Source organism: Micropterus dolomieu, linkage group LG18 (assembly GCF_021292245.1).
Source record: "Micropterus dolomieu isolate WLL.071019.BEF.003 ecotype Adirondacks linkage group LG18, ASM2129224v1, whole genome shotgun sequence".
NCBI classification, from domain to species: Eukaryota; Metazoa; Chordata; class Actinopteri; order Centrarchiformes; family Centrarchidae; genus Micropterus; species Micropterus dolomieu.
Window position 1 is genome coordinate 3127843 of NC_060167.1, and position 19878 is coordinate 3147720.

The 19878-nt window shown below is 40.1% G+C and overlaps 1 protein-coding gene across 1 annotated transcript in view; it reads left to right on the top strand.

Annotated features, from left to right (window-relative positions):
* Window positions 1-18909, top strand: part of mmp24 (matrix metallopeptidase 24) — a 21331-nt gene extending 2422 nt beyond the window's left edge. The window contains exons 2-4 of the mRNA XM_046029538.1: window positions 1970-2114; window positions 5944-6210; window positions 11184-18909. Of these exons, the coding sequence (XP_045885494.1) occupies window positions 1970-2114; window positions 5944-6210; window positions 11184-11548 (777 nt within the window). The 3' untranslated portion in view covers window positions 11549-18909. The remainder of the gene's footprint in view (window positions 1-1969; window positions 2115-5943; window positions 6211-11183) is intronic.
* Window positions 18910-19878: the final 969 nt, after the last annotated feature.

Below are 19878 nucleotides of genomic sequence, written 5' to 3' on the forward strand. Positions count from 1 at the left end.
CGGAGGTGCTTAGGCCCCAGAGCAATAACTTCAGTTTTATCTGAGTTTAACATAAGAAAATTACAGCTCATCCAGGTTTTAACATCCTGAAGGCACATTTGAAGTTTAGCTAACTGATGAGTTTCATCTGGCTTGATCGATAGATATAACTGAGTATCATCTGCATAACAATGAAAGCTTATGGAATGTTTCCTGATAATATTGCCTAAAGGAAGCATATATAAAGTGAAGAGGATTGGTCCAAGGACAGATCCTTGAGGAACTCCATGAGTAACTTTGGCGTGCATGGAGGACTCATCGTTAGCATGTACAAACTGAAATCGATCTGATAAATAGGACTTAAACCAGCTTAGAGCGGTTCCTTTAATGCCAATGAAATATTCCAGTCTCTGCAATAGGATCTGATGGTCAATGGTATCAAATGCAGCACTAAGATCTAATAAAACCAGTACAGAGACAAGTCCGTTAACCAGACGCACATTTGCCAAACCAACCAGTTAGTCGTCATCCTTGAAGTCTTTTCTCTTGTAATACGGTCTGGAAACACCTCGGGTAAATCATAACTCTCACCTCTGTGTCGCCTGTCCAAGTAAGTTTTACGGTGGCCTCTTTGCCTCATTGTGGTGCACTAAGCTTAGCTTTATTGGATCATGTATACACAACATAAGAACAATCAGCCCCATACATTTCATGTACCAAACCTTAATGGGCTCTTTACTGTCTCCTGAGGCTCGAGGGCCGAAACACCCTCAGGTGTGGTTGGTGAGAACTGAATTCTTGTTTCACAAAGGCCACATGAGCCCATTCCACACTTTAAAATAAACTTTGATCAGCAATGCAAAAGTGACATTTATTCTTTATCCCAAGTTTTGTTTTACAAGAGAAGCCCCTTAAAGGATGAAGACTAACTGGTTACTTTACTAAATGTACGCCTGGTTAGCCATCCCGCTGATAAAGATCAGTGCACAGCTGATTCCCATTTCTATGGGAACCGTCATGGTCTGTCTTGTTGTGAGCACTATAATCTTTCTGACATTTAATAATGGTAGAGGTAGAGCGGGTTGGCCGTTAATCGGAAGGTCGGTGGTTCAATCCCCGGCTCCCCCAGGCTGCATGTCGAAGTGTCCTTGGGCAAGATTCTGAACCCCGAATTGCTCCGGGCTCTGCCAGTGTATGAATGTGTGTGAATGTTAGTTCTGAGCACTTAGGCTCAGTGTGTGAATGTGAGTGAATGGTGAATGCAGATGTAGTGTAAAAGTGCTTTAAGTGGTCGGAAAGACTAGAAAGGCGCTATACAAATACAGAGCATTTGCATTGTTTAATAATGATAATTGAGATCATTGCAGATTATTTATATATATATATATATATATATATATATATATATATATATATTTAATAACAGTTGTTCCTAGGACCCTCAAACTCCCAGGCCTCTGGTAGAGGACCCAAGCACCACCCCGCAAGGGGTGAGAGGGGGATTTTTATATATATATATATATATATATATATATATATATATTAATGATACTGGCATTATATATGGCCGCAGCTGCGTGTAGTGACAGCTGCTCTGGCATTGTTAAAGAACCCTGCTGCTGTGATACAAAGCAAAATCGCTCTCCTTCTTTGCTTGTTACCAGTCAAAACAAGTAGAGTAGGCACAATTATTGTTATTGAAATGATTGATTGAGGGGCCCACTTCCACAATAACTGAGATTTATAACCAGAACAATGTGTACACGCAGCTTTATAATTCCCAGATCTGTCTCACCTTTGAAATCAGACACTTTGAGCTGCAATGAAAACTGCAAATCAATAAAACCTGCACCAAGGCAGCAATTCAAAAAGTTCTCAAAACCACTTTCCAACTATTTAAAGCTTTTGTTTAATAATGCCACTGGAGTTTTTGTAGGTTTGGTTTAGGCATCTCCGATGACCTTGAATTCTTAACTTGCAACTTGTTTTTTTGCAGGACCGGTGGTTTTGGCGTCTGAGGAACAACAAGGTGCAGGAGGGTTACCCCATGCAGATCGATCAGTTCTGGAAGGGCCTGCCACCTCGCATCGACGCTGCCTACGAGAGATCTGATGGCAAATTTGTCTTCTTCAAAGGTACGAGGAAAAGTACTAAGATGTGTACAAACAATCGCCTTTTTTTAACACTAATGAATATCTGACAGTCCTGCCTGGAACTAGGCCTTTAGTCTCATGGGTCCAGACATATATACAGAAGTACAGGAAAAACTCTGTTATGTTTGTCAAACTGGTGCACCAGTTTATTGTTTATTTCAGTGGCATCATTTGCAGAAACTTAAACATGACTCAATAGTCTCACTGTGCAGCGAACAGAGTGCTAACAGATGGAAGAAGGTGTTACGAGTGAGTAACTAGCATCACACACATTTGGCATTACTACATGTTTTTTGAGAACAAGTTGTTTACATAGTGTATCCAGGATATCTCTCTTTATCTCTACACTAGATGCTTAGTTAGCTCGCTCACTTGCAGTTTCACTTAGATACATTTTCACAACAGGGAATGTTAGCTGTTATATGTTTCTGTCTGTCATCGGCTTGCTGGGGTTAATTACTCATAAATTGTAGATTTTGATTGTGTGCGTCAGTTTAATTTTTTTTTTACAAAAGCACCTCAGTTGAGCAAAGCTGCTCCAGAATCAGACGATTTTTTTACTCAAAATCTTGAGTGGAGAAACTTCTCATCTCTGTCTACCATCTGCTCCAGCGTTATTAGACTCTGCCCTGCTCTCTACATGCTCACCTCATCCTGGAAATATATTTAATAAAGTGTGAAATAGAGAATGGCAAGGCAGCGGGGAGCACCCAGCCTAAAGTAATAGAATTTCAATCTACGTATGAAACCTCCCTCATCCCCAGCCTGCTGACTGAGAAAGTCGCTCATTTCCACCTCCCTTTCTCTCTCACTCTTTCCCTCTTTCTAACTCACACACATACACACTCCAACATCTTCAGTCGGAGTGTCCTGCTATCGCGGCCAGCCAGGAGCAGATATTAATGGCTTTGCTCCACAGCGACTCTCTCGCGCACACAGACACACTTATACTATGTGTTCCTATCTTTGTGGGGACATCTCATTGACATAATGCATTCCCTAGCCCCTTACCCTAACCATAACCATCACAACCACATGCCTAACCTTAACCTTTACTCTACCCCTAACCTTTACCTAATTGTAACCCTAACCTTAAAACCAAGTCATTTTGGTCCCCACAAAGCAGCTGGACCCCGCAAGTATAGTGGGTTCCCAGTTTTGGTCCCCACAAAGCAGCTGGACCCCGCAAGTATAGTGGGTTCCCAGTTTTGGACCCCACAAAGTGAGTTAAACAAGGTCACACACACACATACATGGGCGCACAGCGACAGACACATATCAGTGATGGTTCTTGCAACCATTTGTGAGAAGACAGAGACTCGTGTGGACAGAACACAGACATAGAAGTAGGAGGGTTTGTTGTTCGTAAATGTGTCTGATTTTAGTTTGCAGGTAGTCTCTAATCCATTAGCTCATATATGGTGACATAAGAATAAAGAAAACTTTCAGTTCATTTTGAAATCTTCTATTTGGAACAGACACATATATGAGCGAGAGTGGAAATTTAGGAACAATCTCTCTGTGAGCGCCGCAGTGGACATTCCGGTCTTTTTACACACCACTAGTTACGGTAAAGCTGGACCGCTATGTGAAAGCACACATGGTTGCTGGATAACGCTGCAAACCTTTATTCTGTATGAATCGAATCCTATTCTTTCCGCGTTGATCTCCGTATGAAAGCAGCTACACTCTCCCCTCTTCCCCTCCAGACTCCTGTCCACTAATACCCACCCCTTACAAATCTACGCCAATCAAACACAAGTAACATGAAATGAACATAAACGGCAAACAATGAACCACCCTAATACGTGTGTTACACAATTTTAGATACCATGGTACACTGGGGGCCAATTTAAGTGAAACACACAACAAACAAGAATGCAGGTCTGCTGCGTCAAATAAATATTACATGGCGATATCATGCCATATCATTTTCCCGCCAATGTGTCGGATTGTCTTCCAACATCCAGCCGCCAAACAGAAAAAACATCCCCATTTGGTGGGTGGCAGCTGCTTATTTCCATCCCTGTATACGAGTTACTGGTTACTTTTTCAGATTTAGATTTTTTTTTAATCATGATAAGCTTATAAAATATAATAGTACTGTTAAAGATAAAATCTTGCAATCACGCAAAAAACGTGTCACGGGTATGTGGTGGGGGGCCACCAACTACACATCTGTAGTCTATTATCATTAAAATAGGAGATCAATACAATGAGTTACAAAAATTGTCCAAAATAAATACAAATTTTTGTACCAGATATTTCTTTTTCCTTCTTTCCTCTCCCATTGATCATCTCACCTCCCCTCAGATTGATCTGGTGACCCTTTGGAGGGGCCCAACCCCTTGGTTGGGAACCACCAAACTAAAGTAGTTCAAACTGACTCCACCTCGAGCAGAATCTTGCTTCTCATACTTCTTCTACCACGGCTTCTTAAGAGATGCTTGAATTCACTATTTGTGCTGTGAATGTGGATCTAACAATTATTTTGGAATCTAATGAGCCACGGTAGCTTAAGATAATTTTCACCCAGTTGACAAAACATAATGATCAAAAAGTTTTCAGCATGAATAAGAAGTCCTCACAGTGGTCCGAAAAACATCTACAATTTCAAACTGCTGAGGAACGATGTGTGATAGAAAACTGAAAAACTGCTGCTGGGTGTTGTGGTGAGATTGTTTTTACCATAATTTTCAGCCAGAGCCCCCACATATACCCAACAATTGTTCACAAGACTCTGATCTCTCTTGGTTGCTGTAAACGAGGTACTCTTGAGACATAATCATAATCAGCAGCTCATGTGTCCCTTTTAAGTAAATGCATTTTAATTAAGATAACAAAAATAAATAATAAATTCCAGTAAAAAAAAAGGAATAATTAGTCGAACTATACAAATAAGACCTCATTGGTAAAAAGATCAATATAAAATAGTTTTTCGTACTTATGGCTCCTCAATATCATGATTAAAGTCTATAGGTCACACTTATCTATCAGTATTTTCCCAGTAATATGTACAACTCATTTAGAAAAGTTATAACTGACTCCGGCTGCATTAAATGCCTGGAGAAGATAAAATAAAATTAGGACTCTAATCTTTGTTTATATTCATTGTTCCCATGTGGGTTTTTTTCCAGACCATGAGAACCGGCTATTTTAAGGAGTTGCTGTCAAGTCAGGCAAATTTATTAAAGCCTTTTACTGTAAAGGAGCTTTTATAGAGTAGTTCTATGATTTTAACCAGCCAGTTTTAATCTGTCTTTGTATTTTCCCACATCTATCTTCTAAATAAGAACTGAATGTTTAACGGAGCATCAGAGGAGCTGTTTTCATAGTTCTCTCAGTGTAGTGGAAAGCAGCTAGAGTGTTGTAAGAGTTTAACTTATTATTTTCAAGTATGTATTTTTTTTTATAAAAAAACATAACTATATTTATTTATAAAGGTTATGTTTTGATTTAGTCTTAGTTTGTCTGGCAGCATGATATCTCTGAATCCTGTGAACACAAGACCAAAGAACAATTGATTAGATTTTGGTGATGATCTGGGATTTCACTCATTGAAGAATCATACATAAATATTAAACTAAATGAGACAAATATTTGATTCGAAGTTCTTTGGGTTTGTTGGAGGGTAAAGAAATCAATTAAACTCAGACTTTAATGACAGGAGAGATATCTGTATAGAAAGTTTTCTTTCTAAAACTTTTGCCTTTAATAAATCAGAACTTGAGACAATGAACTTGAGATACCATCACTGACAATATGTGTAACATAATTAAAGTACCGACTCATCTTTTCCCACATCTTCCAGGTGATAAGTACTGGGTGTTTAAGGAAGTCACGGCTGAGCCGGGTTACCCTCACAGCCTGGTGGAGCTGGGCAGCTCCCTCCCCAAAGATGGCATCGACACGGCGCTGCGCTGGGAGCCGGTTGGAAAAACCTACTTCTTCAAAGGGGACCAGTACTGGCGTTACAACGAGGAGAAGCACACGGCGGACCCAGGATACCCCAAACCCATCACTGTGTGGAAGGGCATACCAGATGCACCGCAGGGGGCTTTCATCAGCAGGGAGGGATGTGAGTGTCACTTTGGTCTATCAAACACAGGCCGGACCTCAGTAATACAGCACAATTCACACACTAGGCCTTTTCAAAAAGCCTTACAGACTTCATTTGTGGTAAAACTGTTATAAAGAATGAACATAAAGACATAAAAAACTAAATAAATGCAAGAAACACAACAAAAGAAGGCAGCAGAAAGGAACATCCATTTAAAAGGTGGTCAGAGTCGACACCTTAGATCCTCTCGTCTTTTGGTTCCACAAGTGTAAATAAGACATAGAAACAAAAGTGATGTTACAACTCTGACTTACACACACTTTACTGAAGCAAACCAACATTTTGAACAAACAGAGAATTTAGTAAGAAGACTGAACTGAATTATTAGTGACAAAAATGTTCAGACTGTAATTAGCTGACCAAATTCGCAGTGTAATATAAGGCTGTGCTTTTTCCTCATTATAATCTGGTGATGCTCTATTAATCTCAGCAAATGAGGCTGTTCTCTTCATTTACTCAGAATGGTGGAAACCAGTGAACATGATTATCACACAGTGATTATTAAGACACCAAAGTAATGTGTTCTATTCAACACCACAGATAAAAAATCATTGCTCAGCGAAGACCATAAAAAAGTCAATTCCACCACATACATCAGAATTTAACTACGTGCAAGGTGTTTGAATTAACTTAAACAATTTACGTGTTGGTTTTCAACTTCTTGTGCCCTTGTGTATACTAACGTGCGTTGGAAAGTGACGAGTGTTTGAACTAAATTAAATTATTGGAGTCAGAAGAGTGATTTGTATTTTCCACCTCTACTGCAGTGCTAGTGACACTAACTCTCAACTAAAATCCCCAGTATGTCTTGTGTTTTCACAACTTTGGCTCTGAATTTGATTATTATACAGCTTGTTACGACCCATATTTACATTTTTGTTAGGCCACGATCTCTAGTGGCAGAAGAAGTCAGGTGACGTAGTAGTATGTAGTATGAAGAGTGACGAAGTCCATGTGAGGAGGTGGTGGTCTGGTCTGGTGGACTTCTCCTCAGGAGACAGAGGTTTGAGTCCCACGTGGAAGAAACTCAAAGTTGACATGTTTCAAGTTAAGTAAGGTTTTGTGGATGACTTACATTATGTACTATGTTAAACCAAACCATAATCTTTTCCTAAACCTAACCAGGTAGTTTCTGTGCCTACACGTAAGCAAACTACAACCTTTTTTACAATGTTTTCCATGTGTTAAACGTCATATGACTTAGGTCACGTGACTAACATAACATACTAAAGGTAGCTTGTCTTGTTGCCTCTTGTTTTGGGACACTTCACAATCAACCTATTTTGTCTTTTAGGTGTGAGGTTCTCTCCATATTTCAGTTTATTCACGCGCAGTGTTTCTTCCACAGAAGCATAAAACGGCACAAGCAGACTCACACATATACACCGACTGTGAAAAAGAAACTGCCCATCATCACTTCTACTTGTCGAGTTGGGACCTCTTGACCTTGTAGCTGCCTCAGAGGGTGTGTGTGTGTGTGAGATCAGAGGCGGTGACATGGTCTGTTGGGCATGGTGTCTTGGTGTTAGATGAGATCCCCTTTAGGGACGGTGGAGGCAACAGACAAGTGTGTGTGTGTGTGTGTGTCTGTGCTTTGCTTTGTTGGAGGTGATGGAGCAGACAAAAAGTGTGTGTGTTTGTGGGGGGGGGGGGGTGTATTCTGATATTCTGTCGTACGTTTGACTTGATCTCATACCACAAACATACTGTATCTCACAAAAGAGTAAATCCCGTACCTTTGGGTAAATATCGGATTATATCTTTTCATGTGACACTGAAGAAATGACACTTTGCTACAATGTAAAGTAGTGAGTGTGCAGCTTGTGCAGTGTAAATTTGCTGTCCCCTCAAACACACATTCATACTGGAAGTCACTGGAAGTTCAACATGGCACCTCATGGCAAAGAACTCTCTGAGGAGCTGAAAAAAAGAACGGCTGCTCCACATAAAGATGGCTGAGGCTATAAGAAGACTGCCAAGACCCTGAAACTGAGCTGCAGCACGGTGGCCAAGACCATACGGCAGTTCAACAGGACAGGTTCTACTCAGAACAGGCCTCGCCATGGTCGCCCAAAGAAGTTGAGTGCACGTGCTCAGCATCATATCCAGTAATGTTCCAACTCCTAACCAGCTCCTGTCCAGGTCCGTGATGTCGTCATGGAGGAGTGGAAGAGGACTCCGGTGGCAACCTGTGAAGCTCTGGTGAACTCCATGCCCAAGAGGATTGAGGCAAATACTTTAGGCCCAATTTGGACATTTTCACTTAAGGGTGGACTCACTTTTGTTTCCAGTAGTTTAGACATTAATGGCTGTGTGATGTGTTATTTTGAGGGAACAGAAAATTTACACTGTTATACAAGCTGTACACTCACTACTTTACACTGTAGCAAAGTGTCATTTCTTCAGTGTCGTCACATGAAAAGATATAATCAAATATTTACAAAAATGTGAGGGGTGTACTCACTTTTGTGAGATACTGTACATATAAAACAATTTTCTATGTTTTCCCCTTGAAGGGAATTCTCATTATTGTTAAAGAAGTCTCTAAAATTAAATCCACACCTTGGACACTAAAACTCTCCTCTGAAACCCATGAAATGTTATTAGAATCCTGAAGGCAGGCCATTTTTAAGCTGGAATCCATAACTGTATAATTAAAAATGTCATGTCATTTGTGTAGTGGAGTTTTCTTAGCCATTAAGAACACTTATTGACTTTTTTTGGCTTGGTTCCGATACTCAGCACCATAATACAAACACTTGAGCTGTACCCCCCCAAAAGTATTAAGTTAATAACATTAAATTATTGATATGATATGAGAATGCCTCGACTGAAACTGACGTGAGATCGGTTGATTGTTGAGAAGACGTCTCACTCACTCGAGTTGTCAGGATTGTTGATTGTACAGTGTGGTGTTACAGAGTGGAGCGTCCTCCATCACAAGTGATCTTTGGTCGAGTTCAGACACACAAACATTTTGTTCTGTCATCAAAATGCTGCTGGACTGTAGAGCCCGGCTGTCGTAATGGTGAGCAGTGCTGCAACACAAGCACACTGAGGTGGACAAAAAGTAAAGAAAGAATCAGCACCGTCCTCGGGATCAGCTCAGAACATCTCTACTTGCTCTCTGTCTGCTCCTCTTCAGTATCTTTGCCCATGGTAGCAGCTCACTACCTTTAGCTAAGAGTGTTCGAACCAGAATAAGTCTACCATGCATCTTTAGAGTGCGATTTCATCATTTAGCAAACAACAAATTATTGCAGAAGTTGCCTCGGTCGTACAGTGATGTAGGGCCAAGTATCCGTGTTCTAGGTCTCCGGCATCTTTGCTGTAGATGAAACGTTGTTTGAATAACCTCACCGCTGTAGAGATGTTGATGTGCAGAAAGCACCAATATTAGCTAACACGTATGTGCACATATTTTAGCTTTTCTTCTCATCTGCCTGTATGTGTGAGACTGTGTTGTTGTTGGCGAGGGTTTATCTCGCTCCCACATACCCTCCCATTTGTCTCCCAGCTACAGTCTCACAGGCATTACATAATATAAAAACAACCACTGCTGGGACTGAAATACTGTAGCTGCCTATAACCACCATGTCACGATAGAAATGTTATTGTCTCTAATGAGATTCTGCACCACAGGGATATAACAGGGCTGAGAGAGAGGGAGCTGAGGACACTGATGGATGTTTTCAGTTTAAGAGAAAGCTTTTCTTACAGAGTGAAGGACGGTGTTTGTCACTCTTGAGAGTGAGGTTTTGAGAAATTGAGGAAACACAGCGGAGTTTCCTGGTGGTAGTCATGTGGTACTTAACCTCCATTCTTGAGACATAAGCACCCGTGCAGTGCCACTTCACCTTTATAACCACAAGTGACTTTTTTAACACTGAACTGGTAATTTAGAGGTTCCTGCACAGAGGGGTTGCACAGCTGAATTTGTAAGTTGGTTGTTTAGGTGGTGTAGAAGGATTTTGGAGTCCTGGGTGGCTTGAAGTCTGTTCAGTATGTTTATACTCCATTTGTACTGTGTTGTTAGCCATGCTAGAAGGCGTGTCCAGCTCCACTTTTGCAATTTATATTGCGCATTATCTGGGTACTTAAAGGGACAGTTCAGGATTTTTGTGTGACTATATGAGGTACTTATCTATAGCCAGAGTATTACCTGCAATAGATGGTGGTCACTGTGTCCCCATTTTGGAGAAGCATAGAGTTGCCTAAGCAATGTACTGCTGTGGACATGGTCAACAGCATATCACATTTATGAAAAGAAGGCCCACTGAAAAAAAACATTATCAGTTCAAGTGTTGCGGTTATGCATAGAAATACCGAAGCTCTAAGGTTGAGAAAATGTAGAATTATTTCTGCTCATACAGCCCCCACTTAAAAAATCCCAAATTATCCCTTTAATCAAAGTGTGTTTTGGGCGCAACATGAATGAAACCAATCAGTGATGTTCCTGCATGTATGGCCAAACTTACTGTAGATTGTGACCAACCTCCAGTAGAACTACAGGGATGCTGGAATGACCCACTTGCAATGAAATTCAGCACAAAGCAGTGATTGGACGGTAGCAGGGAGTGCATAGGGACCGCTGTTCTTCGTCTCAATCATCTGATATCAGATTACAGATATCTGTTACAGCCTGAAGGGATAAACAAAGTGTTCCCTTTGCTCATATGTGGTCCTTGACCGGTGGACCTTCTGTCTCCTGGTCTCCCAGTCCTTTGTCCCATCCACAACTCCATTTGACTGCATATGAGCAAATGGACCGATATTTAACTGAGGACGATGAGCTCTGCTGATGTTGTTGATATAAATTACGTTGTTTTGCATGTTTCAGATTTTTTATCTAGTGCATCGAAAATGTTGAATGTTCAACAAATATTTTTCACAATGTATTAATTTTCACCCTCTCATCCTCCCCTCTTCAGACTACACATACTTTTACAAGGGGAAGGAGTACTGGAAGTTCGACAACCAGAAGCTGACGGTGGAACCCGGATACCCCAAGTCCATCTTGCGTGACTGGATGGGCTGCGAGCAGTCTGACATGGAGCGCTCCGGCAGCAAGGGTAACCGCGGAGACCGCCAGCTGCCCCTTGACGATGTGGACATCATGGTGACCATCAACGATGTCCCCACGACTGTCAACGCCATCGCTGTGGTGATCCCCTGCATTCTGTCGCTGTGCATCCTGGTGCTGGTGTACACAATCTTTCAGTTTAAAAACAAAGGAGTGCAGCAGAACACCGTTGGGCAGCACTTCTACAAATACCCTGTTCAGGAGTGGGTATGACAGGCAACTTTCCTTTGAATAGGTCAAAGTTGACGGATTGATGGGGGTCAAGCAGTCGTCATATTGTTAGCTGGCTTATGTTGGCTAATGGCCAATGACGCTAGCTAAAAACAATGGAAAGTTAATGCCGAATGATGCTAATTGCGCTAGCTAGAGATGTAAATCGGCGCACCCTGAAATGCTCTGCGGGAGTAGATTTAGACGTTGTCTCAGAGTGAGTGTGTGTGTGTGTGAGAGAGAGAGAGAGATTTGTGCCTGTCTTGTGACACAAGCGCTTCAGTGTAAAACAGGAAGGACACTTATTTTGTCTTTTCCCGTTCCTCACCGGGCAAGGAAACTTTAAACAAACATGGCTAAGGACAGCGAGAACAGGTCTGCAAAGACTCCAGGAGGATCTGATTGGCTGGATACTGATAAACAGCAGATGTTTTTATTTGCACACAACTTCTCTGGCTATATGAAAAAGTGTCTTATGAGCGACACTGAACTTTGGATATTTCTTCTGGGACCTACATCACGATTCTTCTTCTCAGTGAAAATAAAAAAATAAAGGATTTGGGGCAGAATGAAAAATGCTCCTTAAAGCCAGACACCACCTCCAAGTTTGTTATAACAACAGCGTGAACTACTTCGACTATTAAGTCTGATGAAATTTAATGAAAAAAAAAAAGGTTTAAAAATATTAAACTTGAAGATAAAATTTAGGTAGAAAGGCCATAATAAAAAGAAAACCAAGGATCTCTCTGTGGATCACTGAATTTAGTTTAATTTATTTTCAGTTGTATGGAGATGTAAAACTGTTAAAGAGGACCTTTTTCTCTCTTTTTTCACCAGACACATTAAAATGCATCTTCACCACCATTAGCTCAGACCTTTTTCGACTTAAAACTCCATCAGCTGATAAAACAAAAGAAATTCTTTATCTTGAACCGATGGGTTTTGGGAGATGTAGAATAGCAAGTCGTCAGCATATAATGACAGAATAGATAAATGACAAGTTCAACAGCCTTATCTTTGTCTTAACAGGCCTAACACTTTTGTTCATATTTTACAAGTTGCACACAACCAGGGCCCATATTTATCAAACTGCTAAGAGTGAAATTGTGGACTTAAGTGAAAGATGAAAGTATGAAAAAAAAGCTGCTTATCAAAATTATTACAACTTCAACTTGCTCTCAAATTTAAGGGCTCTGCAGAGGTGTTTACGAGTGACTCCTAGATGATGATTAATACGTTCACTGAAGTGCGTTTCAGCCCACTGTTTGCATTTTGTTTGAACATTTAATCAGATGTTTTTCTACTTTCCTTTTCTAGCATATGGCAGTGGTGCAAAAAGTAATTTCCTTTTAAGCCAATTTACTTTTAATTAATCCGTATTTATATATTATAAATATATCAAACTGAATTTTATGTTAATTGCTACTTGAGATATGAACAGCAGAGTCATTTTATTCTTGCTGTTTTTAAATGTTACTCTTTCACTTTGCCATTAAGTAGGAGTAAGTTGCTTCATAAATGTGTCTCACGCTCCGGAAAGAGCAATTCTTAAGTGTAATTCTTAACATTTTGATAACTATGGGCCCTGAGCTTAACTAGTTAGCTTAGTTTGTTCCTTGAGTCCGTCTTTATCCTCATCTTTGTATTTTTCTCTTTCTACGCTGTAGTGTGGAGGCTCCTGAAGATGTGAAAGAATTAGAGAAGTCCGAAAAGGGAGGAAATAGGGAGAGAAAGTAAATTGACTGGGAGGTCGAATAAAGCAGGGTTTGAATAGACAGAGGAGGAAGGAGGGATGCACACAGGATATATGTGGGTCTGTATTAGTATGCTGGCTGTGGCTCGGCAACATCGACAGAGCTTAAAGAAGTACTTCTGTTCACAAAGCTCTAATAGGGGCTACTCGCCCACCACATCCCCTCGCTTTAATCCTGCTGTCCTCCCTCTGTCTTTTCTCACTGTCCTCTTGTAATTCTTCCCGTCCATCTGGCCTCTCCTCTCTCAGTCCATTTGCTCTCTCCGTCTATTTAATCTTTCCCCCTCTCCTCTGGCCATCTGTGCTGCTCTCACTCGCTACTTACCTTGCCTGTCTTTACGTCATTTTACCAATACACATATATCTGTATCCAGTCCGCTTAACACCCCAGGTTGCTTGTTCACATTCAGTCCATTCAGTCCGTTCAGTCAGGCTGCTTTCATGATGACTTAATATTTATTGTTAAAACTAAGGGGCTTGTAATTTGCCTCCAGTGTTGTCAAACGTGCCAACATTTCTTATTGTCTTTGGCTCTAAATGGTCGACTTTTACTCAAAAGAGGGGTTTGTCGACACAGGCAAGGCAATTTTATTAGTCTGGCACCGTTCAACCAGACAATTCAAAGTGCTTTGCATAAGATAAAAAAGTAAAATAAAACAGAAGATAAAAATAAGCTAACAGACAATAAAACATATAATGAGAGAATAAAAATTACAGTGCTTTGCTGTTAATATGTAGTCCTAAGTTTAATTTAATAAAAACATCCCTGGTTTTAAAGAAGAGTTGGCGAATATGAGAAGTCAAGTTTTAAGGCAGTTCATTTCAGATATGTGGAGCATAAAAACTGAAAGCTGCTCCTCCATGTTTAGTTTGGACTCTGGGGACAGAAAACAGACCCGATCCAAAACATCTGACAGGTCTGGACAGTTCAGAACATAGCAGTAGATCAAAAATGTATTTTGGCCCTAAACCATTCAGTGCTTTATAAACCAACTGCAGTATTTTAAAGTCAATTCTGAACTGGGGTGATGTGGTCTCTCCTGGTCTTAGTGAGTGAATCTGCTGCAGATGTCTGATCTTTTTAGAGAGACCTGTAGACTACTTAAGCTTGGGGCACGCTTTTCTAAATCCCACTGAGCCATAAAGTATTCTAACTCTTGCTTTATTATTAAGAATCTGACAGTGGGCTGATCTTGGCTCAGAAAACAGTTTGCTTATCTGGAGAAGTTTGGCACATCCAATCGATGATTTGTTCAGTGCACTTAATCAGTGCTTGTATGGGACATAGTCGGTGATCTCATTACATAAATCTGTGCTGTCTCCATAATTATGGTAAGATATTGTTTTGTTTCCAGTAATCTGTGCTAGTGGGAGCATGTAGATGTTGAACAGAGGCCCCAGAATGGAGCTTTGGGGAACCCCACATAATTTTTGTACACTCAGATATGAAATTACTAATCAACCTAAAGAAGTCCCTGTCCTTCAAACAGGATTTAAACCAGTTGAGCACTGTGCTAGAAGTTCCAACCCTAGTTTGTCTAGTAAAATTTCTAGGCTGTAAACACCTTGTGTTACTTTACTCATTTATATGTTGTATAGATTTCTATGGCATAATGTTAAGTTATTTGCACCAATTTTAGGATTTATCAACTTGCAAAAGGGGGCTGTGATTAGGACTATGGTCACAATTCCAATCTCAGAAAGACATTAAGATTTGATAGAATAGATCGAACACTCCTAAATTGTTTTAATTTTTCCTTTCTCAAGGCTTCTGGCCCATTTGTATTTTCTGTGAAGCTTGAATATTATAAATAGCTGTCATTTTGCGATGTTAACAAGTAACACGATTTATGCAATTGACCATGCGGGGGGGTGCACATACGGACAGTTAGATTTGAGACATCTTGTGCGACACTCAAATCTTCAGCATTCCTTCTCAAACAGCAGCACTGGAGTTCTAACTTAGCATGCTTTATTTGAATTCACAAGCTGCTCATTTAAATGTCATTAACTCCAATATGACTCATAATGGTTCATTCAGAGGCCAGTCAGCTCTCCAGAGGCGGTTTGGAGTCCCCCACCCATGACCTCCTACCGCAGGCTAGAAATCACTGTTGTAGGGCGAGTTGGGACATCTTAACTGAGTCACTGTTTATCTCACTGTCTGTATAACTCTGCTGATTTTCAGTTAAAGATTTAAATGCCTCTCTTTTAGTTGAGAAGAGATTTAGAAATGTATTTTAAAACAACCTCCTTGTTTTTATCATGTTCCTGAAAACTTGTAAAGAGTTTTTCTCAATATTATCCACACACAAATGCACACAAATAATGCAGTAGGGTGCAGCGTGTCTCTCCACATGACTTTCAAGGCTACTTTATACTCTGTACATCTCTCCCTCTGTCTCCCTTGTTCTTGTTCTCATTCGCTCAGCTTTGTACCTTATTCACCGAGCTCTCAGTCCTGCAGTAATTGAATGTGTTCTCATCGCAATTCCTTGCTGCTGTCAAGAGCAATTCAGCACATGCAGCATTCAGCACAAATCGATGTCGTTCAATATCCCACAGCGCTATTTGACTCGGTGGGGAAAAAAACGCATATTTGTTCCTTGAGGGTTTACAATAAACACAGAACAAGACATTCTGCTCCTTTTACCTTTAAGCCTATATACAGCATACAGAATCTGTCTGCTGGGAGTTTGTGGAAACATGAATGTCTCTCCAAAGAAAATTACCTATTGGACCAAGCTTGTCTTTCGCTTTGTTTTCTCAGCTTGAGTGTGATGATCTGGACAGATGAACTTGATTGATGGAGAAAAAAAAAAGTTGCATTCCAAAAGAAGATATCGATCATTTGGATGAAATTAAGGCTCACATACATGAATTAATCGTCTAATTATTTTCTATATTAATCAGTTTTATATGAAATATCATAGAATAGTGATTGGTGGGCCCAAAGTGACATCTTCAAACAGTCCAAAACTCCAAAGATAATCAGTTTATGATCAGATCAGACAAAAAAGTGGCAGCAAATAACCACATTTGAGAGGTTTGCGTATTTACTTGAAAAAATCATTTAAAATTTAGATAGACTAATTTTAGATAGTCACATACTTAATATGTATACAGCATGTTTACAAAATGGGAATATGGTGGAAAAAAAATCTAATAATTTGATTGAATTTCATAATTGACGCTGAATATATTACTGTGTAAGTTGCACCAAAGTAATTTTTTGTATTATTAATTAATAATTGATGAACTGCTGCTTTCACAAAGGATGTCGGTCACTTTGGAATGAAACCCTTCAATGGTGATGAACAATTGATCAGAGTTACAAAACACTGAAGATGTGGCTCATGATATCACCAGATTATTAGACGATGAGATTGTGTAAATCGACAAGAAATGGAAATTAGCTTGTACGTTTACATGCAGCAAAACTAGCATTCATGTGGAGTCATTAGGATTATGAGTTCTGTAGCCATGAGTAGTTTAGAAAGGCTCCATTTTGGGACTGTTTATCGCGATACCACTGTGTTATGTTTAAATTCTTTGATTGTCTTCCTGAATATTCTGGGGGGGAAAACACTCTACAGGTCAAGCTAACAACTTTATCAGTTAATTTATTTCTTGGCTGAACCTTTTACTAAACCACTTCAGGTTTTCTGCTTTTGTGCACTTCTTAGACAAGACAGGCTAAAAGGGGGTAGATACGGGATCCGTGTACTTGGCTGAGGTGGTCATCAGATGTGCTCTGCTTGACGCTAGTGCTCTTTGTAGAGTTGTGAAGCGTTGCAGGTTTGTCATTAGCTCAGTGTTTCGTTACTCTGTGATTTAACATGAGAGATGATGGGAAGGTGAGTTGTTCTCTTGGTGTGTTCTCCCTGAGGGGGTTGGAACATTTTATCAAGCTAACAAGGGGTCTCCATCCCACTTCAACACAAATCTCCCAGTTCATTCCACGCGCTCATTGTTGTTCTTGGTGCTCATTCTTAATGTAAATGTCAGAAGTGTAGTTGTTGTCTGAAAATAACTTGCATACAGGATTACTTACTTCAGCGTTGCTATCAGGTACTTACTGTAGGGTTTACAGTAGCAGATGTGCAGGCAGATTAAACCGCCATTCATCTCTTTATACGTTGCAAGCCACTGAGTCGCTGCACTGATGCAATCGGGGATTAAGTGCCTTGCTCCACGGCACATCAGCAGGGAGAGAAGAGCACCTCTCGTGCAGTTCATCGTGCTGATTTCTACAGCGATTTCCAGGACGTTAAAGCCAGCAACTTTGTGGTTGGTTGCTTGAACCCTAACCCTCCTGCCGCCCCCCGATGTTGCTTTGACGACGAATGACTCCTGTTCTCACATCATCCTCACCCAGTAACAGTGATTATATGTAAAGGACACGTTGTGGAGATTTTACCAGTTAAGCAGTGAGTTCAACTTAGCGTGATGAGTGGCCTGCAGTACTTAATGAAATGTAATTTGTTGAATTTTAATAGGGTGGGTGGTGGGCAGGTAAAACATTCTTTTCCATCATGTTTTGCCTGTGGAGAAAAAATCTTTACTCTGATACGTTTCACTCGTAGACAGAGACACCACCCTCTGGGAGAAAAGTCTGTGTATATATTTACTGAGATTTACAGAATAGCAGTTTACAATAGTACAGTGTATTTCAGCAGATGTCTGTTTTTGGAAATGGAAGAAGGGTACTTGAAAACATACTGTAGTGATTTATTGTTGTTTATTCATATTACTTATGGAACACACATAAAGACAAAATATATGTACATGAGATTTTTTATCTATGTGGTGGACACTGTCTGTCCTCCTTCTCTTCTGTTGGAAACTTATTTATTCAAACTATGTTCTATACTTGTCACAGAGGGCAAAGGGTCCTCTGAAAATTTGCCTCTTTTTATGGTTATTGTGTGCAGACCTGGGACAAACTGGCACTGATTGTACTTCATCTACACTGGTGTTGTTGGATTTGTCTGCCTTGGAGTCCACACCTGCCACTACTCAGTCCTTGTCTTTCTTAGGGTCACTTTCCTCCTCTCTGGCCATGTCACACCACGTACTGTGCATCCATCACGTAAGCATTACTCTCAATTCAAATGAGGAAGGATGACACTTGGTAGCCACCGTGGCAGGCAGATAGGTTCAGAGAAAAACTGTCTCTAAGAGCCTGGTGGTGTCTTCACCTCGGGGTCATTTTGTCCCAGGTCTTGTGATGTTCTGGTGGCTGTGGACAACAGTGAGTTGCCTTTAAAGGTAGACTTAGTTATCTGATATCGCCCACTCCCAAACAAGGGTGACACTTGCCAACCATGGTACATCTGCATTACAGTAAATTCAGAAAACTTTCAATCACTGAGAAGCAACATAACAATGCAGATTTGTTGTGTATTTGTTATACAAACGTGTGGAAGGCAGAGTTGCTGTGGACATAGAACAGATCTTGGAAAAGCTTTATTTTAACTGGTATGTAACTGTAAAAAAAAAAACCTAAAAACTATTAATTGGTAGCACAACCTTCTTTTTTGCAAGCATATAATTCAACATATTTGGACAATTACGATAATAAATAAATATTTATATATATTTCAAGAAAGCTGCTACTGAATCAGATTTTTTCCTGATCCTTGTATATGTGTAGAACACCTGTCCCTATTTGTACTTTAATTAGTACCAAACTACATCGCTCTTTCCACAAACAAAACTAAATAGTTAAAAGATTGGGTTTAAACGCTCACATGTCCATATGTACATTGAAATGGGTTTAACTTTCTGTAATCATTCCTCCTGTTCATAGTGGGAGAGATCCATTACAATGTGCTTCCAATGTCAGTGATGGCCAACAAAAAACACAAAATAATCCTGTTTTGTGTGCAAAAATGTATTCAAAAGTGAGCTAAACAAAACAAGTGAGTATCTTCCAAAGTTGCAGTCGCTGGTATTTGTGTTACTGCCCCAAGGTTAACTGTGTGTCATTTGCTGTAATTTGATTAGTACAACATCAACTGGGTCCTGTATTATTATGTAGCCTTGGGGCCAAACATTTTGTAGTGGAGCTCTACATCAAATATAAGATGTAACTCCTTTATTATTTTAGTGCACATTCTCCTCACATGGTGCATTTCCCTAAATAAAATTGTGTTTCATCAAATCACAGAAAACCTGGGGCCAGGTAAAAGAGAACTGGTTGGCTTCTGGGTCTCCGTGAAAAATATGATCAAGCTATATACTGTATATATTGTACATGATGGGAACTTGAAAGAATCAGTGGCCAAATCTTTTAATTTACTCAGACACAGACTTTGTTTTTTTCACCGACTGGAAGACTGTGGATTTTGTCCCTCATTACTGCCATTGAAAAGGACTGCCTTTGTAAGAAGCAGGAACGATTACAGCAAGCAGAACTTATTTTAAAATCCGTATGGGCACCGGACACACTTCCAAAAACATGAACCTATCCATTGAGATATTGTGGAACCAGGGAATATAGTTAAACTAACATTTTTAGGTTACTGCTGCCTTGTGTTTACATTTATTCTTGCCTTGAGTCCAAGAACATGAATGG